This window comes from Diachasmimorpha longicaudata, chromosome 6, assembly GCF_034640455.1.
Source record: "Diachasmimorpha longicaudata isolate KC_UGA_2023 chromosome 6, iyDiaLong2, whole genome shotgun sequence".
In the NCBI taxonomy this organism is placed as follows: Eukaryota; Metazoa; Arthropoda; class Insecta; order Hymenoptera; family Braconidae; genus Diachasmimorpha; species Diachasmimorpha longicaudata.
The window spans coordinates 6,921,201-6,948,862 of NC_087230.1; the positions used below are offsets into that span (position 1 = coordinate 6,921,201).

The 27,662-nt window shown below is 39.6% G+C and overlaps 1 protein-coding gene across 4 annotated transcripts; it reads left to right on the plus strand.

The window, feature by feature from the left end:
• Nucleotides 1-3,729: 3,729 nt before the first annotated feature.
• Nucleotides 3,730-26,908, plus strand: LOC135164107 (mucin-2-like). 4 transcript variants are annotated; one of them, XM_064124165.1, is made up of 11 exons: nucleotides 3,730-3,867; nucleotides 3,934-4,152; nucleotides 11,886-12,068; nucleotides 18,235-18,305; nucleotides 19,650-22,209; nucleotides 22,432-22,624; nucleotides 23,221-23,328; nucleotides 23,830-23,997; nucleotides 24,246-24,755; nucleotides 25,028-25,342; nucleotides 25,406-26,908. In XM_064124165.1, the coding sequence occupies exons 3-11, from the start codon at nucleotides 12,052-12,054 to the stop codon at nucleotides 25,457-25,459; spliced, it is 3,996 nt and encodes a 1,331-aa protein (XP_063980235.1). In that variant the 5' UTR covers nucleotides 3,730-3,867; nucleotides 3,934-4,152; nucleotides 11,886-12,051; the 3' UTR covers nucleotides 25,460-26,908. The 4 variants fall into 4 exon arrangements, with proteins under 4 accessions (XP_063980235.1, XP_063980237.1, XP_063980238.1 ...); XM_064124166.1 differs by lacking the exon at nucleotides 3,934-4,152 and having other exon boundaries at nucleotides 3,743-3,867; XM_064124167.1 differs by lacking the exon at nucleotides 11,886-12,068 and having other exon boundaries at nucleotides 3,736-4,152.
• Nucleotides 26,909-27,662: the final 754 nt, after the last annotated feature.

A 27,662-nucleotide genomic window follows, 5' to 3' on the forward strand; every position in this document is an offset into this window, starting at 1 on the left:
TGGGTAATTAGTGCTGATACAACGACAGCGGGAGACGCCCCCGCGGGATGTTTTTCATCCAAATAACGAGTGATATCAAGTTTCTCTGCCCAAACGAGTCAATTGTTGTTCTGTATATGTCACAGATCATCAGTGCACTCGTTAAACAATTCTGTTATCTTTGCGCTGACTTTTATTAACAATAGTAAAACGAGACATAATTTTACGCGATGAGAAAGAATTTACCCTCGATAAATTCAGCTGAAAAATTATCAAAAGAATAATTTACTGAGAAAAATGACAATTTATTCCTTTCTACCTTTTTCTTCCCCTTATTTATAGAGAAACGAAAGACATTAAGAGGAAATAAAAATAAAAAATAATTCCTGTTCGCACGATTCTGCCCTCCCCCACATATTATGAATGATAATTATTATCGATTGAATTCTTACTGACTGAATATCATGTCGTTAGATGATTTTTTGACAATTGGAAATATTTGTTATTCGACAAGCAAACGATTTCCTCCCCTTTTCACCGGGCGGAGCGTTGGGTTAATTAAATCTCAGTCACGCTCCCGGATTCATTATTTGTAGATTTTTTTTTACGGACAATTTTAGCGGGTCACATCCCACGTGAATCGTTAGTTTTAATGGAATAAGTCGTGTAATTGAAATCCATTCGGGATGGAAAAATCTTCTTTCAGAGGGAACGGGAGTCCTTGATTGGCAATTAGCTTCATCCAATTGCAATGAGTTTTTCACGATTCAGAAATAATCTCATCGCAGTTCTGAAGAAATATGAGAGTGATTTTATTACTGCTGATGACACAGCAAATTATGGATTTCATTAAATCTCAGTCACGCTTGAGGATTAATAATCCAGAGATATTTTTCTCCAGAGAGCATTTGATTTCTTCAATTATTTACTCCACGTACTTGAAATATTATCAATGATGTTCTCATACTTTTATGTTTACTACCGGAATGTTTCGGGAATTATTCAGCTCAATTTTCATTTATTAATCTTATTCGGTAAAAATTCTATAAATAAAATCAGTAGAAAACGAGGCGCGTCCGCATGAAATTCTATTTTTATTGCGTGCCCATGCGATAGGAAAATTCCAGCAGATGTTGATTATCCAATCTAAATTATTCTGCCGGGTATTTCCAGACATTTGATAATGAAAAGCAGAACATTCAAGAAAATACCATAAAAAAATCAAACATCTCTTGACAATCAAATCTTCGTAAAATCGGACAAAGAATTTAAAAAATTAATTTTAAAAATATCAGAATGATGTTAATGGTCACAAGGATCTTTTGACCATTGATGCTCGCTATATCCTCCCCTAAAATCTCATCTAACCCACCTTGGAATAGCCATTCAGATAATTATTGAATTCGGCCATCATTTTCATCGCTCTAACAATTCAATCCGACCGCCAGCTCATACCAGGAAGTCAGGCAATCGTTTGGACACTGAGAAAAGGCCAACTGGAGTACTAGGTCGAGGTCGGCCTCTCGGCATTGCCTCTTCAGAGTTCCCAAAGTACCTCACAGTCCTCATTCAGGTACTGAAAATTCTCACTTCAAGTTTCTTTTTCAACTCTCCAGTAAATCCACTATTTTTTTTAACGCGCCAGCTCAAGGCCCAGTTTCAGTTGTAATCGCGAATCGGCCACCGTGAAACGCAGTCCTTCCTTTTGAAAGCGAGAGCTGTGTGTCAAGGAGATCCGCCGGTTCGTGTGTGAGGTATTAAATCAGCTGGTTCAACTAGCACTAATCAAAGCTCAACAAGTCCTGAGTTTAATCGTAGAACTCACTGGGTATGTGCAATGAATTGGATGAACAGTTTGGAGCTTTTAAGCTGAGCACACAGTCATTTGCATCTGGAGAATTTCGCCTGGTTTGGGGGATGGTAATGTTTGCGATTCGGTTAATTGAGAAAATGCATTGGGTAAAGCGGTTCAACGATTCCCCCTCAAAATTTAATTAGCGAATTTAGAGGCTCCAAAGTGTTTTTCAATAGATTTACTCAATTCAATTTTGCAGAAAAATGTTTCAAAAATTTTCAAACTCTCGTAGATAATTATTTTCATTATTGTCTCTCTCTCTGTGTGATCGCCACCTCTCATCATGATGTTCCATATCTTTATAAGCTCCCCTGTCGTGTCGTGAAATCCCCGTCACCCCTTGGCGAAAAGTGCGGTCAACAATGAAAGCACTTTGCCCGAACGAAAAAAGCCATTCACATGTATTCCTCCTCCTCTCCACCTATGCGAGTGCTGGAAAAAACGAGGGTGAGCTTTTTCAATTTCAGATGTATGCGATACAGAAAGAGGCTATCACCATTTTTCCATGTACTTCAATGTCACCGAGTGAGATATCGATCAGCCTTCCTGGTCTGCAAATGTGCTTCCCGGAATAAGGTGTTAAGTGTGAATGTCGATGGGATCGTTAAGTAGGGATTGAGCCTGACGCATCGAAGGCGTTATCGATACGGGTGTATTCAACTCTCGATAATTCAGGGGGCGTCTCTCATATTTCAGTGGTAATTCCAACATTATTCAAACTTTTTCAATCGAAATATCACTTCGGCATTAAAAAAAAATAATAATAATACCGACGTTAACAGGGAATACTTAAATAAATGGATGGAGCATCTTCGTTGAATTCACCCCCGACCTCATCACTATCTAAAATCAAAGAGGGGTCAGAGGTGAAGTGTCTACCCTTGTCAGACAGTTCAATCTTCAGTCCGGCCGTCTCACATCCTAATGGATTAACGATTTTCGTCGCTGCACTGGACAGACCCTCCAAATCTTCAGACAAATCAAATTATTCGAGGGACCTCTGGAGGATCCCTATTCCTTACTCATGAAGACGCGATGAAATGAGATATACATCACGCAAGACCATCCGAGGGAACAGAACTGACAATACTTCATTAATCCCGTTAATTAAATTTTCGGCCTTAATAAATACTGGGGAATGTTGAGGAGTGAAATCAGTCTAATGACGTAAGTGTCATTAAATAATATTAGTACTGTCATTAGTCGATCTCAACGTCAAGTTATTCACGCTCGTCGGGTCGAAGGGCTAATTAGTTCGTCAATGGCGTTTCGTAATGTTTTGTACTGACCGGGACAGGGGGGGGGGAGTAGATATGCATTACTCAGGATCTGTAAGCGATAGCCAAGGAATTTTTAATACTTCGGGACTTTCAAAAATGTTCAATACTATAATATTATAAAATTATCTAAAAATTATTCGGAGGCAAAACGAAAATTCTGTGAAAGCGAAGATATCTCTTGAAGACCTCAGCGGATCGTCCAGAAAATTCATGAAAGCTCTGATTTCGAGATTGTAATTTTTATTGAAATTTTCCCTCCAATTCCCTGCCAATTCCCAACAAAATCCCGTATGTCCTCCATTAGCAGCATCATCTGCTCTCGATGTGCTCGATAATGATGAGGCAGTGGTGCAGGTCATTACAGACGATTCACCAAGTACCGCTGGAACCGTTGAATTCACTCGCGCCTGAGTGGGACACAAGATTCCTCCTCTCTTTTGCCGCTCTCAGCCACTCTCCTCCGCTTGTGGCACGGTTTAACCATTTGGTTTTAATACCCTGCGCATGCGCAGGGCTTGTGCTTCAGGTATACGGCATAAAACATACATACCCTCCTCCCCTGCACCACACCGCCCGCCACCGCTGACGACTTTTGCCTGCGGCGGTCGCTACAGTCCGAAGGAACTTCAGTCTTCAGTATCGCGCCGGACGCTGGTCAGGTGCCTCTGTATTGCTATTTTGTCAGTCTATCAACAAAAGAATGAACTCCCGTGATGATTAGCATGATGAGGAATTAGCTGGGTGAAGTACATGGCAAGTGATTGCAACTGATTTCCCTATTTTTGGATTTTTTTTTATTGGCCAAAATTTTTCGTGCAGTGGAGAATTTTTTGTCCATTTCGTTTTGTCCGGCTCGGAATTTACCTGAGCAGGTTAAGAGGTGAACAGGTAGCGGGACACGCGTCGCCATGGGTTACGAGTGTTGTGGGGCTCTTCATGTGTAGTGGAATTATTTTTATTACTGCGTTTTTGGGGTTTCCGGTGGGAGGCTGATGGATACCGGATTATGAACTCGAGACTCGCGAGGATCCACTCGTGGTGAGATTTTATTTATTTTTTATTCGGTTCGTTATTTAGCGGGTTGTTTGTTGGGACAGGGCTTCTATTTTTTTAAGCATCAGTTATTATTCCATTAAAAAAATTATGAATTATTAATTTAATTAATTAAAAAGATGAAGAATAACTCTTTTGCTTCTCATATTTTCCTCCGAAGAAATGACCAGTTTGTTGGGTTGACTTTGCGGAAAAATTAAAGTTTGATTGAAAAAATATTACTATTGTTATTATTAATTATTGATTATCGCGCTCGTAGACCAAGTGAAGTGTAAATCTCAGCTGTCATTGATTTTTCCGAATTCTTTCCACGTTTTGACGCATCATCCCTTGCTTTTCTCAGTTCACGCGCCTTCCGCATTCCCAAAACAATCTCAAAATCCAATTAAGACTTTTATCCCTTCGCAACTCACACAATTTTCCCCAGAACTGAATATTTCATCCTGTAAAGATGATGCGCAGATAGAAAGATAGATTGAATGTCAAATAGAACGAGATAAATCGAGAGTAGAGCGCGCCTGACTGATGGAATTCGATTATAAAATCTTCATGAAGGGGAACCGTACACGACTTGCACTCGTCCCCTCTGGGTTTTATTAATTTACCGGGATTTATACACTCGTGATATGATTCCTCGTAATTCCCCTCATTCAATTGTCCCACATTTCATATTGAATTCTCTCTCCGTATTTTCATTCGCAGCGAGAAAGTTTGCAATTTGGAATTTTTCGATTCGATTTTCAAAGCTTCATTTGATTCAATTTTTATACATTTCGTGTTAAGAAATCACTTGAATTCTGGAATATTCAATGAAATTATATTTTTCGAAGCCACATAAAAGAGAATTATCGCAGATAATTTTTTAATGAATTTTAAATTGATGAAAAGCTTGATTAAATGTGATATTTAATTTTTCCCATAAACTTGGATGTCTGAATAATTTCTTTCTTCTCGCATTTACATTTTTATGAAGAAATTGATAAAATATTCCTAGAAAACAGTTTATGGTTGAATCCGCAATATTTATATTTTATCTTTTATTCAAGAATTTTTTTCCCGCGAACGAAAGAGTGGAAATCCTCTAATGTCGTCGTTTAAAAACCAACTGTGAGTTTTAATGCAGCCTCGGATTTAATTACCACTCTCTTTATCCCCATTCTGATGCACACAACTGCACAGGGGCTACGGACCGCATGTAACGCTGATGAAACTCGAAAATTACGTGTACATGGTAATAAAGTTTGAGGAAATTGAAAATTCCAAACGCAGGGGAAAGTTTCCGGTATATCCCGGTGTTATAAGCAAATGGAGTTTTGATTCGATGTGGCGTACTCGCTGACCGCGATAATTTCAGCATCAACGAGTGAACAAAGAACAGTGTTGAGAAAAATGCATCATGGACACGATTTTTTGTTTGGTTGTTTGTTGTTTCTCAACAAGACACCTCGGGTCCAGAATTTTTTGTGCTCTCGACTCATGAATCCTTGTTTTTAATTTTTTTATTTACCAAAAATGAATGAGAGGTGGAAAAACTTTGCTAAATCTGTTCTTGAACAGTGGATTCATTGAAATTTCACGTCAATTATGCAGTTGTGCGAATTAACAATTGGCTTCCGAGAATAATCAGAGAAATTAACATTTTTCCTCCACAAGGAAAAAAAACAGTAATAATAACTGTAAACAAATCGATAGATCAATGGGCATTCCCGAGTAAATATGGAAATTTTATGTTTCCATCTTTCAGCGCGGGATTTAATGATTACATCAAGTACTTTGAGTAACTCCTTGTGACCCTCGCGTAATTCCTGAACCTCATTGTTCCCCGGGATCGCAGTTTTACAGTTCGGAATAATGGAGATGTGAGAGAAAACGTCAAATGCTGGAATAAAGGGAGTTTAGTACCACTGGAGAGGTATTAAAGTCATTGCCGAGATGAACGTCGCAAGTAGAAATAGCCCCGTTTGGAAAGACATTTGAAAGTTTTCCGAGAGAAGAAATACACGCGTCTCACCGCTGACTCATACACCGGTCGCAGCACCAGCGAACCGAGTAGAAGGTAGTTACTCCTTCAAGGCAGGATGGTTGAAGTGAACAAAAAGTGGGGGGACACAAAGGCCCTTTTCAACAGAATGAAGAGACAAAAAAAAGGGAAAGGGCAGTGGGGACCCTGGAGCCGCCGGAAGTGATGATAATTCCAGGGAATTTGCACTGGTGCCGGGGAAAGTGAGAACTGACAGGTTCTCACCTTGAATATGCCACTGCAAAATCATCAGTGGGAACGTCAAAATGGTTTATGACAGTTGAAAAAATACCGGTGGAGTCTACACTATTTTTACGACATTCCACCTCTGGGGTATGACAGTAAAATTGGTAATGGCGATTCTCGCGGTTGTAAAAGGGTCAATGTAAATTGAAAAATAACACGCGATGAAGTTTTTGGAGTTCCGAGAAAGTCTTGAGCATTTTTATTTTCATTTTTCGAATTTTCATTTAAAAAATCGTTTTATTTTTTTCTATTCAGCAAATTATTCTCCCGCACGTCTCTGCAAATCTCTAAACAGATCTCGATGGGTCAATTAGCAATCGCTTCATTATCACGTTAATGAGTGATGCATAAGAGATTCGTTGAAGAACCTCTTTCAAAGAGAATTTTATTTCCGCGATAAAAATTTTACGATGTACCTCTGACCGTACTCGTCCGCGGAAAATTGTCTGAGTTGTCCTCAAAGGTTTTGTTCACCCATCAATTATTAATTGTGTAATTATCCCTACGACTGGATCCCGGGGAATTCGTGAATTTTTTTCTAGCGAATATTATTCACAATGGGTCCTTTGACATTTCGGTCAAGACTCACCGGAGCATTTTATTCCCATAAAAAAGACTCGTCGACATTTAAGTGCGAAACGTCCCCAGATATTAGTTTCCATTCGCTTGACAATTCTCACTGGGATGCTCCACACAATTTACTAATTATTTGATGACCGCCGTAATTCCTGCGCTAATGAACCTGAGAAGTCACTCAACCCTTTCGACTCTTCTCTTCCATTCCAAACGAAACCGCGAAAAAAAAATCCTCATCCCGAATCACGTCAGCATTTCCATAATTTTTACCTCACATTTCTCTCCACTCGAAAAAGCCATGAAATCACATAAATTCTTCCAATCTCAACAAATCAACTGGAAAATTACCCAACAAACATTTTTATTACCATCAAGATGACAATTTCCACTGCATCTCATCACGTACATCGCCGAGGACTCGGTGAACGTGTTCGGGGCTCTTAATCAGATCCATGGGTACGCGGAGATATGCAGTGTCAGCCTACAAACCTGCACCGAGGAATCAGAAGAGATTTGGGGGGGTTGGTGCACTGCCTGCATAGGGAAAGGGGGGAGGGGGGGGGAAGTAGGGGCCAGTATTTCATACGCCCGAAGAGTCGTGAGATCGAGAGCCGAACGTGCTCGCACACACGTTCGAACGCGATATCGTCGCAGTACCGGATGCCAAAGAGGCTCGTTTATAATTTATGGTCAAATAGACCGCGCGTGAAACCTTTATTCATGCCTCTCTCTCCTCTCCCCTCCCCCTTGACGGTGTATGCAAGCATATGTAAAGTTCAACATGTGTGGAAAAACGATCAACTATGCCTGACCGTACGTAATTCGAGACAAAGCTTCGTGTTTTCCCTTGTGGGGCATTATTATTGTCATTTGATACAGAAGGATTTTGAAATATAAAATATTTTTATGCGATAGTCGATGGTTGAATAAATAATGGCAGGTAAACTTTAGTTAATGAATTTATTCAATGAAATAAATGAGGAAATGAGGGATCAAATAGAAATGGAAATAACCTCTCGATGTTTTAGTAGATAATTAATGGTAATTTCATTGTGAGTGGAGCAATTTTTTTTTATTGTTATGAAATAATTGTATATCGGTTTTGCTCATTAGCACAGGAAGGAGAGTATTGTGCGTGGTAGACAGGTCTTGTTGCAAATTAAATGTCGAGTTACACGTGCTTCTTTTTTCCTTATGGCACCTTCTTATTCTCATTCAGTTGTTCACGTTGAGTCATCAATTATGATTCCACGTGGGCGAGCAGTCTGCGGCATTTAGTTGGATTATTATTTCGTTGTTTTTTCGGATGAATGCAGCTGAGAAAATAGAATAGAGTTGAGCTTTCCCCGCGATTTTTTTCCGCCACCCTCAGTCCGTTTTTCTGGTCAACTTTTGAACTGAATGGGCCTGAACTCCTGAAAACGTTGGCATTAGGCAGTGGCTCATCGCGACTGTCCCCTGAACAGAAGTATAGACATGACATTTGGAAGAAATGTAGATGTCAATCGGCAATATCTATTATAGGTAGCTCGAATTCCATCGGCGGTCGGGGTAATGGATTCGAAACGTAAATAACTGGAAAAAATTGATATTCTGGAGACAATTGATGGGCAGCTGTCAGGAGATTGACAATAGATTCGATTTAAAGGGGAAAGTCATCAATATTTTGCAGAAACTTCTGTAGAAAGTTTTTCATTAAAAATTCAGCGCAAATATTTGAATTTCGAAAGTACATTCTCCCGAATCCCTATTAATTATCATCGAATTATTATTCTCTATTATTGAAAACTTTTTTTGAACGTAAACTGTTACGAAAAAAATGGTCCAGAATTCACAGGCACAGGAGTATGAAAAAAATAATGTTCATCAAACAATCTGCTCTTCCATTGTATTGGACCCGTATATCAACCGACGACAGAGTACATATATTTTCTCATATTACGTAATATTAATCGCGATGAATCAAGGCAATCGTAACCATCGGACGACAGCTCGGTGGAAGTCAGTAGGGTGTGTCGTTACGAATCCAAAGCGGAAATCTTGGCTGAGCTGCTATTATGAGCCACAATTCTCCTATGAGTACCGTTCATCATCGCTTCTCCTCCTCCCAATTCCTTTATATTCTGTTCGTGTCTCTTTATCTCGGCTGCCTTTTGTTGCCCCTCACAATTGAGGACCACTCGATAAAATAAATATTATTTGAACGGAGGATAGTCACGTCTTTACTTGTGCAATAATACGTTGGCATAAATGTCAGGTCAAGTGACTGGGGCCCGTGTTAGAAGGGATAGGCGAGGTTTATCCTTCACCTGTTCAGTTTTCAGTTTTATTCACTCTCGGGGGGAATCTGTTTTTTCATTGTCGTTGGGTTTTTGTCATCTCGGATGAGCCATCTCCTGGGAAAAACAGTCTCTCGAGAATTCCCTTAGAAATTTCCTACTTCAAAGAGATTGTAAATCAATTCATTTCCAGTTACGATATTTATTTTACGTGGAAAAAACCTGTTTTTCTCTTCTTTTACATAATTCGACATTTTTCTTATCTATTTTTCTGAGAAGCCATTCAATTCATTGCGAACTGTACTGTGCATGCAATTATTCGCATGTTCATTGAATGTTGGAGTAAAAAAATACTAGTGTTTGAATATTCAAAATCTGCAGTAAGTCGCGGTGAATTTCATTTGAATTATTTCAATTTTTTTTCGAATAGAGAATTTTAACAGGAAAAGGGCTGTTTCTCCCGATCCGATGGTTTTTGAATTTTTACAACGAATTTTCGCAATGTTTACCCCTCCTGCAACTCGATTTTTCCTGTACTAGAACGAATCGTCGATAAATCGCCCCGGAAATTGGGCGTCACAATGTAGTTCACCAGTTCCAAATTGATTTTCAAAATGTACCAGCAGAAATTCAGCAATTGAATTTCACCCGACAAATCCACTCTCAATTGTGAGCGGTGAATGAAATCCGAGGGAAAAAGAGAATTCAGAGAGAAATGGATAAGTCTCTTGGAACTATTTCAGGGAGTCTCGTACATACCCTCCGATGGCATTCCACCCTGGTCGCTTACACGGAAATGCTTTCCCTCTACCTGGATCCAAGTTACACGGCATACGTAACCAACCGCCAGGATAGAGTTCAAAGCGGATTTACGCTTTGTAATGTACTCAATATCGTATATTTTTCAAGATTTTTTTAACCCGGAATTTCTCCTCGCCTGTCAGCTATTTTCGCCCGTTTTCTTGACTCTAAAATTATTTGAATGCCGAAGGTACCTCTCGACGAAGACTATTTTAATTACTCGTGCAATTTTTTAATTAGAATTCTTCATGGCGTAAGTAATTAATTTTTTCCCCTGGAAAATTGCCTCGATTTCTTGAACGCGGTGATTAAGTAATTCAATCTCTACGAAAGTAATTCAGAAAAATCATTGGCGTTCTTGAATGACGTTTCATTTTTTTATAATAATTTACTTAATTCATCAGAATTTCTTTCTCCGTTCTTCCTTCCACCTACGACACTCATGAGCTTCTCTCCCCCGACAAGAATCGATTATACTCCTATCATTTCCGCAAACTGCGCTCTAAAAGCCTCCAACGACTGCCCATCGCTAAAAACCAGTAATTAGCAATTACCCGGAAAATTGTTGTAAAACGTATGCAGAAACGATTACGAGTGAATCACGCAGTTTATCATTCCAACACCGGGAGAAATAATGGCCGGTTTCACCGTCTGTGGGACGCGCGAAAATCCTACTATTGTTGTAGTTTATGTTTTGTGCGGCTGGCGGGAAAGGCTAAGAACAAGGGATAATAAAGTGCTCCGACGAGACAAAACGAAGACGAGAAAAACGAAATTAAAAGACTCGAGCGTCACGCTTCACCCCTCAAGCTAGTGGGAGTTGATTCACGACTGGGGTTTGAGCTTCGAGGGCCGTTTGATAGTGAAAAAACTGCGAAAACAAAGGGGCTTGAGGGTGGGGGGAGGATTGAAATACGTTTCTCACAGTGTGAATTTTTTTTTCCTTTTTTTTTTTCTTCACCATTCATATCGAAATAGCGCAGGTTGCGACCTCCTTCACGCGCATTATCATCGCAATTCGAAAGGGAAACGAATTCCTTTGAAGAAAACAAGAGTTACAAATGCGAAAATTAACCTGGAAAACGTAAAACAATGGGTATGAAAAATACCCCCATTTGTGGAATGGAAAACATTTTTTTTATCACGAGAAATCAACTTGAACTAATTTTATTGGGGACTTTTACGATTTCAATGAGTCAGTTTAGTATTTTTTAGTTAGACACTTCAGTCGTAACGATTTGTCATTTAGATTGATGGAAAAAAATAATCTGCAGTTCGACATGAGGAATTGTCAATAACGACGAAGAATATGAAATAATTACATTTAGGGATAGAAAATGTGGATAGTTTCGTGCTGATAAGACTTATATCCAATGTAACTTCTACTTTTGCGAATTATGTTGCGAAACAAAGTACAAATGTGGAGATAATTATTGCAAATATGAAACGTTGAGAACCACAAGTCGGTAAAATTGATAGAAGTGAATAACAATGAATTTATTGACAGTTTTTTAAATCGTGCTATTTTTGTTTGTTTGACGCAACAGCTCAGGAAAAAAACTCCAAAGAAATGAATTCCCAATTCGATAAAGCTGTCCTCATGATTTTATTCTTCCCATAAATTTCAATACAATCATAAAAATCCGTAAATCCCATCTTTCCATTTGCCTTGAATCAACACTGTCACCAGATAAGATAAAAAATACTCGCGAACGCGTGACGCTTTGATTTTCAAATTTTTCCGCTCTATATTGGGATATAAAAACATTCATCATTTTTATTCATTGTGTTCACAGCTCCGGCGATAGATACCTCCACACTGAATCCAATAAACCACTCCCGAGTTAAATAATTCATGGATGTCATTGGGAGTGACTTCATATTTCCGGAAATAGCGGCAAATATTTGTGAGCTCGCAAAATATTCATTCGGGTGGCGAAAAATTGATAACCAATCGCTGAAATGAGGAGAATTGAATTGTAAGCAATTTTCGCTTTCAGAGAAATTCAAAATTCTCTTATTTATACCTAAATGAATTTTTTACGTGAATTTTCTGTAATTCGTAGACGAGAATAAAAGTCCAATAAAAATCACAGAGACTTCACTACAAAGTACAGAAATTTATTGTTGCTTGCCATTTGCAGAGCTTCCTCGTAAATCTCAAGGTAAATTCATGAACATCGGAAAAATCAAGATAAAGAACTTCTCTAATTGCCAGCGAAATTAAAAATGATGATTATCACCCCCTTAAATTTTTATTGAGCCGTATTTCCACGGACATGTCAAGCCATTTTGTCATTGAATTTTCCCCCATTCCCCCGAAACTCTCCCCTATTTTTTTCACCATGTCCACCTCTGAATATGCACACAAATAAATTTTCAATGACTAACGCGAACGGAATTTTCGAATAATAAAGCAACGGAAGTTGGCAGTTTTCCCTTCAATGGAGTGTCATCCGGCGAGAAATTAACGGCTAACCACGTACATATCGAAAGAGACAATGAAGGAATTGTCACGTTGGATGAGCGTGGCATTGTCAGGTGGCAAAATAAAACGAGGAAATGAATCAGATAATCGGTTCAGTCGAGCGTTTTGAAAATTGTCTTTTCGCTCTGGCTATTCGCCTTGTGCTGTCCTTTTGTCAGCCTTCCAGAATGCTTCGGGGGGAATTGGAACGAAAAAGAAAGTTCAGCGGACTGTGAGTAGTCAGCAAAATGTAACAATAGTGCATCCAGCCATCAATTCCGGTCAATTCTTTATAATTCTTTGGATTCGTAGCTTATCAATCGCCTTTGATTAGATCGAATCCCACTATATCTACTAAACCTCGATGACGACGTTTTCATGGCTAAATATGTGATAAGAAAGTGGAGAAAAATTACGTCTTCAATTGTTCAGTTTATATGATAAAAATATCAACTGACACAATTGTCTACAAAGTATTGAATAAATGTTTTCCGTTCAACAAATGCTAAACACCTGACAAAATACAGTCATTTGAAAAAACAAGTCCATTCTAACGTCACAATGGCTCTTACATAAATATTCTAAATTATCTGCAACGCTTGAATTTTTTAAATGAAAAACTGTTCGACATTTCCCATCCAATCTCCACGTGCAGTGATGATCGTAAATTTGCTGCAAGGACTGCAAAACCTCCCACATCCTCACTTTCTCGAAATAAACGATGAACTGGTGATTAAGATCCAGAATAAAACCTACCATCACGTGTCCGATCGGGGGAAATCGATATCGAAGGTGATTTTGTATGATTGGCTTTCCAACGAAGTGGAACGAAATACTAGTCCAGAACACAACGAATACAAGATCATAGATAACCCAGAGCCAATCTTTATTTATCGTTATTATTTCCAGGGAGAATAACGTCGAACTTGTTTACTTATTTTTCATTTCACGTCAACTCAGCTGTAATTATTTAGACCACTGTAAGGAAAAGAGAAAGCCTGCTTTGAAGGAAGAAAGTCACTGCTCATTTCCAACACGGTAGCATGATTTTTCTGGTTTTATTGTTGTAGTTTTGTTATGAAATTGAGGGGAAAAAATTGTGTCGATTTGGATTTTTATGGGGCTAATAATAATGGGGAGACAGGGGGAGGGAAATTAGTCTACTGTAAAGTTGAATCGATTGCTGCAAGACTGAGTTTCACTGCTCAGTCAACTAAAACGCAGTGAATGATAAAGGAGAGGGAGAAACGAGAGTGAAAATCAGAATGGGTTATGTTATCATGACGCAATGTGGGGACAGTTGTAGAGACGGAGTCAGTGGAGTTACCATGAAGAGTCAGACTGGATGGATGTCAGCGGATATCGATTTGTCGGAGACTGGAATTGGTGAATTTGTATTTATGATATTGGAAATTATTCATGGGGTTGCGAATGAATCCGCTGCATCGAAATTATTTGCAAGTTTTTTGTTAATAGAGAATGCTGGTCAATTGAGCAATGACGGACTTTTATGAGAGTTGATTTGATTGAAATAAATTGATCATTTTGACAGAATGAAAGTTAATACGAACTTTGTATTTAATTTGATTTACTTAGAAAAAAACAATCGAAGAGCAATCGATCTCACCTTTCAATGATTATTTTTTCTTCGACATAAAAAGTTTCTTTAATTCTCCTCGTCATTAAAATTTGAGATCAAAACGAGACAATTTGCATATTTATTGCTAAGTCATTGAGCATGATGAAGCAAGATTCAATACTAACGGAATGAAGATTTAAGAAGGGATTAAAAAATCGCCAATTGTCTGGCATCATCCTGCAAGCTGAATCTTCATTGTTGGAAATCTGGGACAAGGATTAAACCTCACCTGTCCAGTCACAAATTGCCCATGTCCAAATTAGCAAACACAATTTGTATATCAACTGAACGATCGCCTGAAGGCAAGTGGCTCGATTTGAGGGCATTGTTGTACGACTAGTCCCAGTCAGCGAAATCACATGTCTCCCCTATTATTCCATGAAAGCTCCATACGCAGCATCGCGCATGCAAGTACACGCGTACCAGCGAGAAAGAGGACATAACAGAGCCGAATGGAATGGGACAGAACTATCCAATGCATGAACAAGGGTCTGTCGTATATACGGGTATGGATAGAGATACCCTGTGGACTAGAAGTGCCCAGGGTCCAATTATCCAATGACAGAACTGTACGGCCTTGCCTCGCCTTTCCGAACAATGACGTTACATTAATGGATCGTGTGTATCTCACCGACTGCATTCGGACGTGGCATTTCTCACTTGAATACTGATTGAACCATTTAGACTGAAATAATATTATTGCGTAATAATAATCCGGTAAAAAACATGGAGAAATAAAAATATGACCTGTACTTCAAAATATGTGATGGTCGACGATAATGAAATCCAGAGCAATTGATGTATAAAAAAATTAAAAATCACTGAGGGATAAAATTCAATAATGAATTTCCATCACAAGGTTGTGGTTGCGTCGATGAATTCAATTTCATATGGAACAAATTGAAAATTAATTCGCTTTCCGTTCGTTAAACACTCGTGAGTGTGTCAAGAGATATAGATATTGTATTTGCCCACAAAATGAAATGTCATTCGAAGTATTTTATCAAAATGATTCCTCCCAGCAGTGGAAAACCGTTGAAATTTCCTGAATAATTTTGTTTAATTACGAAAATAGGACTATAAATCAGTCCCATAATTAATTAAAATATTATTGAATTTGTTCACTCAATGAATAGAAAATTATTAAGGGGTTCAACTGGTCAATAAATTCCAGTGGAATAGTCATTCAGTGAATAATTATGAACGACTTAAATGAGGGGTGGAAAATTTTTTGTAACAATGACAAGTAGATCAATAGACGGAAATGTCAAGCTGACCCCATGTACTGTACGTCTCAGTCGATTCTGGCAAATATTTACTCCAGTTGAAATGTTGCTCCGGCATTACGAGAAGCCAATCACCTCTCGTCGAGGTAATTACGGAGGAGCACTTTCGTAATTATGATACCCAAGGCTGCTGTAACCAGAGGCATCCCGCTGGAAACCCCAGAAATACTCCGGCTTCCTGGGTTCTCCCATCAACTTAGCCTCACGCGGATGCACTAGAGCTTCACCTATGATATACTAGTCTCTCACAACGTTCTGTAAGCTCTGTGCATCACCCTGTGTCCTGTGATTAATATTCCCCACGGCAATCCATTTTTCTGTCAGACTATACACTTCGCGTAATGCACATTTAAAATAAATGGATAATTTAGTTGTCCCGACGGAAGAATTTCATTAGAATGTTTTGCAATTTGTGTAGTTATTTACGCACCCCAACGGAGAAATTTCCTAAAAATTATGTAATCCATTTTGAACGGAGGGAGAAAGAAGTTTGCAATTGTCTCGAACAGGTAAATAAAAAAAAAGTTGGGGCGGAGTGAGGGGAAGTGGTTTCAGTTTACGTCACCTCCGAATTTTTCCCACAATATTTATGAGAATTTTGATTATGTTAGGATGAATACAAATGGCCGGAATTAGCTGAAGCATTTTAATATCTTCAACTGTTTTTTCAAACGGATTCAAGGACAAGGCCGTCTATATCTCTATCTAGGTAGTTGCTAACCTAGCGTTTAGATTGATATTTATTTCAGAACCGGACGGTTAAATTTCAATCAGGTTAACAGCGGTTAAACAGGTGCTATAATTAGGAGTTTTTTCTCATGGAAACCCCAAGAATATTGCGCCATATCGCCAGCGATGAATAATAAAAAGGAAATTTTTCCATTCTCATCTCGTCATGAACAACGAAGTAATTTTTATCTCATAAAATTCGCCTGAGGAAAATATTTACTTATTAAAATAGACATTAATAAATTCAAATAAATCGTTTTCCTTGCTGCACACAATGAACCTATTTGAATCCGTGAAGCATCTACATGTGTTCAGTGTCGCTCGTGGAGGGAAAAATGAATGTCCTCCTCCGTTTACAGTAATTACGCAAGTCATCCATATGCACAGCCAAACCCTGATTACCTGGAGACACCTGTACACAAATTAAATTGCCTCACTGTCACCTTCCGTTTCTAACGGTCCTATCCCGATGCTGACCGAGGAATTCATCACCGAGAACTTGTCGCGGAGTTAGTGGAGCGTAATACGGAGGAGAGTCAACTGTATATCCGGTAAACGACGCGAAAAAAAAAATTGTTGGGTCTTGAACGACTGATGACAACATTCCTGCGCAAGTCGACAATGTTTTTTACCAGCGAAAAGTGTAATTCGAAAGCATGCTCAGCATAAATTCTAATTTTAAACCGTGAAATTAGTTGCAAGACTTTTTACCGCGATGTTTCACAAAATATTTACGGGGATTTTTTCTTATAAAAGTGCCGACTGCTAGACTCCACTTCTCATAAAATAGTCTCATAAAATATTCAGTCAAGTCCTCATTAAAATTTCCCTCCTCCCCCCTCGTCGCCAGCCACAGAAAATCAATTCCTCCGAAATTATAAAAATACTCAAGCTCTCGAATTCCAGGCCCACAATTAAATCCATCACTCGTAGTTCCTGTTCCCCGACCCCCGTAGCTTTAAAACTAATGTAAACTGCAGTATAAAATCCGTAATAAAACCCAGCGCGGTATCAGTTTCAAACAGAGCTCTTTGATAAAAGCCAACGGTAACAAAAACTACCTGAGTGGTTTTATCACGAGTCATATAATTCCTGTTCTATCATTCTCGTTGAAGAGACACCGCTACGAACACGCATTCATTCATGTTTTTATGGGCATTCGAGTTGTTCTGGATATTTGCTCGTCTACCACCCCTTGTCCCCCCAGACTCAAACGTTTCCTCCATAATTCTGGAGTTCTTCTATTTTTTTTGAACGATGGCATTCAGTCGAACAGGCTGGGGACGTTGCCAGATGGCAGACTTTTTCCTGTCATCCGGAAGTAATTCAGAGGGACTTCCTGCGTCTCCTCTCGCTTCGGGCGGTTGAAATGCTGGGGAAATATATTTCTTCGGGAAATATGTTTTACGAGGACTGCAGAATTTTACCATAATTTATTTTCCAGTGCTTGTGTAAATCTTCCTTGTGTAAATTCTTCTTCGGAGATGCGCTTTTTGCAAATTTTTCTCCCATTATAGTTTCAGGAAAATTTTTATGAATTTTGGTCGTTGAAACTCGAAACTTTACCGAAAACTCGATGGAAATTGAATTGTCGTAGAATTACTCCGCGAAAACTAAAGAAAACCAGGAAAATATATTTTAGCAAAATTATTTACAGTACAAACTGTTTACCACTTCGCTGAAATTAAATGGAACGGCCATGTTATTCCAATTAAAATATTTTTCAAATTATTTTGATGGGCGCAAGTCCCCCGAAGCGATGCACTCGGGAGATTACTCTGGTTTATTCACACACCGAGGGAATTATTCACACTTCGTGTCCCCCGATCGATCTATCAACTCTATTCGCTGAAAAGAGGCAAACACTCGGTGTACTGAGTACAGGGATGTATTTGAGTGCATCGCGGAAGTAATTTCTACGATTAATACCTAGGAAGCTGTCAAGGCTTGATAAAGAGACAATTTGATGAATAATTAACCGTGTAATTGGGGAGATTGATAGTTATATTGCCTTGTGATTTCAGATTTTACGAGGCGATCCTAGAGGACTCGGAGATGACGTCGAGGTCAGCAAGTTGTGGGTCACGATATACAGGTAATGATAATAAAAACTAGATTTCTACGGTAATAAGGAAGTGGAGATGAGTTCAGCAATAGAAGGAAAACTTTTATTTTTATCTCGTTTCTCCTGCCAGGCGGAAATGCTCGAGATGATTATATATTTGAAAACAATTTTGTTAAAATCATTCCAGAAAATAAAAAATAATCATTACGTTTATGAACAATACAGTTCATAATTCATGAAATGACCTGAAAAAAATTTTCGCAATAAAATTTTCTGAATGATCTTCTTGTACAGATATTTGCCAAACAAATACACTATTTTCATCTGCAGATTCTTCATCTTCTTTATTCCCTCTTTATCGCTCGCCTATTGAATAGATAACTCTGGTTATGTTGAACTAGAATTTTTCATTTTTGAAGCTAGAAAACTCGGAAATGGGCCAAGCGCGTGGGTGGCTGACTGCTCCAAACAATTCGCGATGCCTCGTTGCAGTAAGAGTACAAAGTACTGTTAGAATTACCGAGGGCCATGGCCCCCATTCCTCTCGCTTATCTCCACATAATTAATAGTCTGAAAAAAATATATTCACTCTTTCCAAGTAAAGCCACACGTTGGGAAAAATTTTTACTTTCTGCTAAAATTTCTAAACAATGAAGCCTGCTGATGAAGAAAAACCACCGACGAAGGCACGATGAATGGCATTGATTTCAACATTGAATGAAGCTGATAGCACACGTTTTGCCATGATCAATCGCCCTCGAATGAAATGAATAACGACTCAATTGATACCGTAAACGTGTCGCGAATTGAAAAAAGGCAAACAAAACATTAACAGAAATTCGAGGTCGCGAATTAATATTCACTGCGCCGTACGTGTGTGTTAATAGCTGAGTTTAATCTTAACTGATGATTTATATTCCTGATGTTCAATGTGTACCACAGCCTGATCAAGGCTTTTCCCCACTCCGGACCGGTTCTAATGTCTATTCTATCCGTCTTTGCCTCTACAAATACAACCGGAATACATGAAAGTACTCAATTATTATCAGACTGTTAAATGCAACACGAGTAATACTTCAGGAGCTAATCGCAAATATTTTTTTACTGACATTAAAATCAGGAATTGTCAACAATTGATTTTATTCCGAAGAAAAGCGGTTCCCGGGAACGTAATCTTTTCCGTGATTCATTCGCAGGGAAGGAACGTTTTCTGAAAGTTGATAACAAACTGCTTTTGCTTGCATTTTATTCTCGAACACGTAAAATTCTAGTCTCTTGATAATGAAAACTTCTTGAATCTCCAATAATTTTCATTAAGCATTACATTCCAATTTCAGAAATGTCTTGAACTAATGCAATGAAAATAATCCCCAGGTATAATTCTCCTGCTCATCAGTGTCTCTCTCGTCGAAACCCAGCCGTCGTCCTTGGATTCCCACTCCTCAACATCAGGAAACAGTACAATCTTACATAAACCGAGAGACGAAGGCAGCGCGCCTTCATCAGCCTTGAACGATGGTGAGCGTAAACTGCCTTTCCAATCTTCCCCAACTCCCTCCAGTGAATGGATTAACAATTCACCAGCACCGAGGATCAACAAAGAGCAACATTTGCCGAGTAATCAGGAGGCAGTGGAGGCCTCCCCCGACGCCGACCTCCAACCCATTCCCGATATCGATCCCGAGAGGGTTGCTAAGCCAGCTGAACCTCCCAAGAAGCACTTAATCGAGAAGCTAATTGCCGACTCTCATACACGAAGCGAAGATAATTCTCCGATCATCAAAAATGCGAAGCCACTTCCAATTCCGGAATTCAGCGAGAAAGACGAATACCCAGATCTCGACGAGACCGAGAAATTTGGTGAGAAAGAGCCGACGACTCCAAAGCCAAAAAGCGATCAGGACGAGATGATCTCCCTGATCAACGACACGAACGTCAACTACAAGGGGATGAAGAAGGAGCGAGTGGACGACGTAATAACAAAGAGCCTGAAATTAACACAAGAGAACGCGACGAATATCATCTCCCGGGAGTCCGATATGGCGCCCAAATCAAAGGATCCAAAGTCCCAGGTGGAGATCCTCAAGAACACCACCTCGACAAAAGTAATGAGAATAGCCGAATCGGAAGAGGTCGACGAGAATAACGAGACGTCTACATCGCTATCAATTCAGCCGGAACTTTCAAACAAACCGATGAAAAATATCTCCGATAATATTCATGAAAACCTCGACCCGGATGTTGACACCGTCTCGAAGAAGTTCCCCTCCGCCGAAAACAAAACCCTCTCCGGAGAAAACAGTACGGATACAAACGAGCGAAGTTCCTCCCCCAGGGGTCGTACAATATCATTCAATAACAGCAATCAATTCAGTAATGCCGAGGGAAAGGGGGGAGGCTTGACAAAGGAGAGCGCTGAACTGGGATTCACAAAAGACTCCAGACCGTACCCTTACTTGAAAAGTAGTCCAACTAATTCTGTGAATACAAGTAAACCCAGGGTTTCCCCCGAGGAGATATCGCCGCTGGAGAATACTATCGGAAGAAGCTCTGATGACAAGAAGCTAGTGATAACAGAGCCTTCTGTTGTCATTGATAATAGCATTCAGCAGCTGAAACCGACCTACTACAAGAGATCGGGAAACTTCTCTAAACCGAGTGAAGCTGACACCCCGACATCTCTAGCTCCGTCTCCAGTGGATCTGAAGACATCGGAGACCACCGAGAGCTCCAAACCAACAGCCTCTGCTGTTTTAGAAAGCACTAGAGACCCGCGGGATGAAGTACTCGAGAAGAAGAATACTCTGGACGAGAGTGTCACAGACGTTAAGAAAAATACCACCGAGTTACTAGAATCCAGAGCAACTGAACCGAATTTGGTACAAAATACAACGGAAATACCCCAAACTTCAGTGGAAAATGTGACTACCGATCAGACGAGTGTTTCAGGCCCAGTACTCAAGTACTCTCCTTTGAATATCACCGAGGGCTCCACCAAACCTTCTGAATCATCGCCGACAGCCCTCGATACCAATTCCCAAGGATCCTCACCACAACCGTATTCCTCATCTCCCTCAACTACTGTCGAGGAAACTTTAGGGACTACTGTCGAGGAACTTGGCACAACTCCCCTAATCCCCGAGACAATTTCGTCAGTAACTTCGGTAACACAGAGATTACCGGATAAGACTGAATCGGCAAGTGTTGGTGGTCGTGGAATTGACACTGAGTCAACAACTTCAGGGGTTGAGTACGAGTTCATTGGACTCACTGAGACTACAGCAGTGAGTTATTCAGCTAGTTCAGAGGGAATGGGGACAGATGTCACGGAGTTTGGATCTAGTTTGGGGGGAGTTTCTTCGACTGCCTCGACGATTGATTCGACTAGTTCAATTATTCAGGATTCAACGGATTCTGGACGTGTCAGTGATACCTCGATAAGAGATGTTGATGAATCGACGACAGATCCTACGACCGAGACGACTACGATGAACAGTGAGACATTGGATACAACTAGTCATACGACAAGTGTTGACATTTCTGAGACTGAGGGAACTACTGTTATGCCGGAGGAGACGACATTCGTTGATGTCACGAGCCAGAGCAACTCCGGGGATTCTCCTGATTCGATGGATTCATCGACTGTGGGTCATACAGTCCCTGAAAAAATGAATACTTCGGATGCTGGGGAGTCGTCTACTGTGACATCCACATTTTCCTCGGTTACTGAGACGGAGACTCACGACCCCGGGGATTCCACGACTATTACGAATACTGAGGGGGATGGGAGAGGGGTGAGCGAACAGCCATTTGCCCCGGAGGATGTCAATCTTCTTGTGAGAATTGTCGTCGAGGGTACTTGGAACGAAGTGTGCCCACACTTGTCTGCCCTGAGGCAGTCACTCGCTGATCTGTTGACTGCTGGAGTAGAGAAGTAAGTGGAGGGATTGCTCTGGGGAATTCTACTTTGAAAGTTTCAGGGGTTGTTCCGGGGAAAATCCATTAATGGAGTGAATAACGGGTTACTTTTTAAAAGCTTTGGGGAATACTAATGATTTTTTTCTGGGGTATTTGTTTGACCTTGGATTCAGGTAATCGAAAGGGTAGCATAGGGGTAAATTTGAGGATTTCATGAATGAATTTTTCTTATCTTCAGACCTGTCGCTGCTAACCAGATAATTTTCCAAAAAAATCCGTGCACTGATGGAGCTTCACAGCAATATTCAGCGGAATTAGCCCTTCCAACGTTATATCTGTACGTTGTAGAGCAAAATGGAAACTTTGATACCTCAATGACAAGAATCCTCCCCAGTCTGTATAGCAGAACGTCCATAAAGTCCCAACTGAACGTGAGTGTCATAATTCTTCATCTTGAAATTTATCGCTTTTATTTTACGACCCGAAAGGGATCTACAAAGTCTGTTCATTGGAAATTGACGTTTGAAGTTTATATCATAGTGTCATTTTCATGCCCCAGGGGATTTATAAATGCCCACAAGTATGACACGATACGGGGGGAAATATCGACGGGAAAATTGTGAATTTTTTCGGTTCTAAAGCAGGTCGAAGGGGGGGGGGGGAGTGAGTTCATTGTGGAGAATGAGGAGCGATCGCGCGAGGTGGTGGAACATCGATTGATGGGCACTGGGGTGTTTAATTTCTTCGAAGACTTTGAGAAAAATGTTGTGCCACCAGATTTATAGTTTGATGAATATGTATAATATATATATATCACATATTTCATTTATGCCTTTTTGATAGAAACAGAAAGTATATCGGATTAGCCCGAATTGTGAATTTTTTAGATAACTTTTTCTGTGAAGAAATTTCGATTGCGTCAGCAGTAGAAAGAGATAAAGGATAATTAAATAAATAATTTCTATAAATGAAAAAGTTTCATTTATCAAATGGAATTAATACTGACCCCACCTCCGTAATTCCATAGATCCGGAGTTTCCAGTTGGTTCAAGACACAGACTCTGGAAACGCGATAGCCGTGGTTGTGGTTTCCTGTGTGGCTTTCATTTGTCTCGTTCTCCTGGCCGGCCTCCTGGTAAGCTAAAATCGTATTTCCTTGCCTTTGATACAAAAAAAAACTTTGAATACCCAACTCCCAGTCCCGTCAACGAAACTTTGACCCGATTTTCCTCGAGTAACATAAAATCACGAGAAAAACTTGCACTCCCCAACGAATTTAATTTCCCATTTCTCTGCAGCCCCTTTTCACCATCGACAAACATAACTGATTAAAAGTTTCTGTTGCCATTCAAAGGAGAAAAGAGAAGAGATGAAAAGTATTCTCAAGCAGAAGCTGGGACGACTGTCATTGAAAATTTATGATAATCTTCTTGGAAATCCCAACTGACAGCTGGATTTTCCAGAGATAAATGAATTCTTTCGTGAAATACTGGAGAGTCCAGCAGTTTTGTCGGTCTCATTAATCGTCTGCCCAGCGGCTTGCAATTTCAATCGCTGATTTTCAAAGGCCCCTGGATACTCAACGAAACTCCCTCTCGATCATTAAAATTAATGACAAATAAATTTATGATTCAAGTTCATAATGCGGAAACGGCAAACGAGGTTCAACTACGGCGAGAGATGTCGACCAGTCTCGTTGGATGCATTCAGCCTCGATAGTGTATCGGCCTACAACAGTGTGAGACGAAAAGGCGCCAGCAGAGCATCAAAGCGCAGTTATGGAAATCCAACTTTTGAGGATTCGGTGAGTTGAGGGTACTAAACTCTCACGGTAATTACCATAATTATTTCCTGGGAAATTCTCAGGAAAGGAAGCGCCGAAGGCGCGTAACGAGTTCTGGAGAAAATCTGCATATGAGAGGACATTTTATCTTCACCATTTTATGTTTTCAAAGGGATGCGGTTTAGATTTTCTCCTTGTGTAATTTTTTGCTGATACTTTGATAATAATTAAATTATGTGATTGACCCCAATGAAGTAATATATTTCCAGACTGCCGTTCCATCCCACCCCCTGAATTTCTCAGGGCTCTCGACCTTCTGCAATGAGCAGAGCGCAATCTACGAGGAATACTCCGGCATTCCCCAGGTATCAGCCAGAATAGACGAGCTGCCCCCCGGGGCAGAAGTGAAAAATCGCTTCGCGAATGTGGTGCCTCTCCCCGAGACTCGCGTCCCCCTTGCGAAGATCAACAACGATCCTCTGTCGGAGTACATCAACGCAAGCTATGTACGAGGCCCGAAAAACGCGACCAAGTATTACATAGCTTGTCAGGCACCTATTGAGTCAACTGTCACCGATTTCTGGAGAATGATCTGGGAGCAACAGTCGAAGGTCATCATAATGCTTACTGATCTGATTGAGAATGGAGTGGAGAAGTGCGCTGAGTACATTCCACCTTCCGAAATCACTGATTGTCACAGACTCTTTGGAGATTATCAAGTCACTTTGAAAAAACGCGAGACCAAAGAAAAATATGCCATCTCTACCCTTCATCTCAAGGTGAGACAGAACCATTAGCTTGTAATGACGTTCGTTAAGTGACAGATACGTGAAGTGCATCATTTTTTCAATCAACAATTATTTTAAGTAAGAAAAATGTTTATTAGTTTTAACTCAAGTCAGCATTTGATGGTGAGATCATTATTTACTGATGAAGAGAATGATTTTGTTGACATGAAATGATTTTCATGGAAAGAGTCCTTCAGTTCAAATATTCTTGAGGGAATACAAAATTCGAATTGGAGAGGTAAAGGAGGATTTTTAACTTTCAGAATTTGGAAAATAATACGTACAGAGAAATATCCCATATCTGGTACCTCTGGCCAGCGAATGGGGTCCAGACAGACGCAGCTGGATTAATAGCAGTTCTGTTGGAGGCCAGAGCACTCCAAAGGGGTGGCCCAGTGCCAATAGTCGTACACTGCAGTCCTGGGACAGGGAGAACAGGCACCCTAATTGCCTTGGATCTTGGTATCAGACAGTACGAAATTACGAGGACAGTTGACGTACCGAGGGTTGTCTACACTATCAGGCGAGATAGGGCTGGGGCTGTTCAAACGAAGGAGCAATATGCATTCATATACAAGGTGGGTTCATGTGGGTGCTTATTGTTAATTTCAATTTAATTAATCTCAATCAATTAATTGTAGGCTTTAAACCTCTACGCGACAAAACTCGCTGGTGGGGGCATCGAGTCCACCTGATATTTGATGAAATTGGGAGCGAGGAGAGCCGAGAGCTTGAGCTAGGCAACGATCTAAGTCAATACTAAATAACGAATTAAATTAACTGATGGGAGATATCAATCTGACAGATGAGGTGTTGGACAACAGGTTTGGGGAGACACTCATAGAGCAAGCCAAATTGTTAGTAGTATTGTCAACTATCTGTGACAATTTGATATTTTAATTATAGGAATTAAAATTATAAGTGATTGTAAGAGTCGGTGGTGAAGTCCCGGAGAACTGAATACGAGTCCAATATTCCAGCTGGATGAATAAACAATTGTCAATTTATTAACGTAGGAATGAGAAGAAAAGTAGACAGATTATCTCACCTTGGAAAACATAATTTTATGGTTTAGAAAATTTTCTATGGAAAGGAGCAATTCTTCCGAAAAATTAGGAAAATATTGGTGGATTGTTCAAGACAAATTTCTAAATTTAAACCGTTTTTGGGAACCATCGAACATCTTTCCAAGATATGCGCATTTATTTTTTTCAGGGCTCGTTTTTTGTTCTGCTGCACTCCACAGCCGAAATATTCTTTATACGGAGTATAAAAATACAGTAGTATCGATTATATTCTATCCAAATACGTGAGATTACAACAGTATGAAAATAAATCGACAAATGGAAATACCGTCGGCATAAAAAAAGGATAAATTTAAAATGAAAAAAAAAAAAGTGATTTTACGCAATTACGACTTGTTTAACTGTATCGTTGTTATTGTTACTGTACAAAATATAATTTCGATTGAGTAACGGCTCTCTATTTATGTACATAAAATCTATGTATTGATTTTTACGTTTAATTATTAAATTAAAAATTGTTTTGTTAATTTTCCTGGTGAAAACACACAAATTGTGCAATTAACGATGTAACAGGGTGTGTTGGGAGATCGAGGACAGCTGTCCCGATTTGCCGGGCAAAAGTAATATAATACACAATTTCGATGTGATGAAATACTTTAATATAGAGAAATCAATATAATATATTCCATATACTCATTTTATAGGAAACACTCAGTACTGATAATGTTCAGTATTGGAACGTGAATTACTGACAAATCTCCATACGTAAGAGAGCAATTGAGAAATTATAAATACCCTAGAGGTTGGCCAAAATGTCGATAACAGAGGGCAACTCCGTGAGGGAGTGATGAAGCGATGATGATTTTTTATTTTCACGTTTCCATTTGATACACCGAGAACTCCCTCCTAAATTTTTCCCAAATTATTTTATCTCATTTTGTCAGGCTATTCCTCGTCGAACTTCATCACTTGTTCCGGTATTGCGAGAATTAATTAGTGGACCCAGGTGTCTACTCATCAAATAAATGTATCTATGTATATATGTATGTAAACAATGACAATTACTGAAATACGCACACGAGCGATAATTAAAATTGAATAAATGTGGTAGAAAAGAGATTGCACACATTCCACTGATAGTTTAGTTCCCTCCAGCGAGTGCAACGTCCTTTAAACGGAACTAATACCAGATTGGACTGGATCTAAATTATCGTTCACTAGGGGGGCTAATGACGGGATAATTACAAGTCCCCTATCGGCTGAGCCAAATCGAAAATTCCTTAACATTCGATTAGGTGAAATTTTCCATTGATTTACTGCCCCGAACTTTCGGAGTATTGAATATTATTAAATATTTCAGAGTGAAAATTCGCTCGGATCATGTCCTTTACTGCAATTGTTTTTCAAATAATTTTTATAAAGCGAGATGCCAAAAATTTTGGGGAATATACCCTTTAATTTTTAATTAATCAGAACTCCGATAATTCTTTAGAAGGAGAGTTCGAATTATTTCCTTTTGCGACGAAAGTAAAATTCGATTGAATTATCTGTGCAATTCAAAACTAGTAACGATCCCGTCGTTCTTCCGCGCTTCTCCAGAGGGCGCCACCTCCGCCTTTTCAAACCTCCGTCAACTATCGACACCGCGTGATCCTCCGCCCCAACAAAAACCCGCAAAAAATTGCTAATTCCACAGAATCCTCACCCAGGTGTTAACGAAATGCGCATAAAAGCGAAAAAACTACCACAACATAAACAACGAAAAGTTCTTTATCCTCCGGAAATTCCACAAAAAATCGACAAATCGTACGACGACGTGTCACGGCGCGTCAAGACAACGATGAATTTTGTCAACGATCACAGAGTAAATAAA

Coding starts and splice junctions, on each gene's coding strand:
- LOC135164107 (XM_064124165.1), top strand. Junction 22,210..22,431: donor TTGACTGCTGGAGTAGAGAA/GTAAGTGGAGGG, acceptor TCTTATCTTCAG/ACCTGTCGCTGCTAACCAGA. Junction 23,998..24,245: donor ATCCAACTTTTGAGGATTCG/GTGAGTTGAGGG, acceptor ATATATTTCCAG/ACTGCCGTTCCATCCCACCC.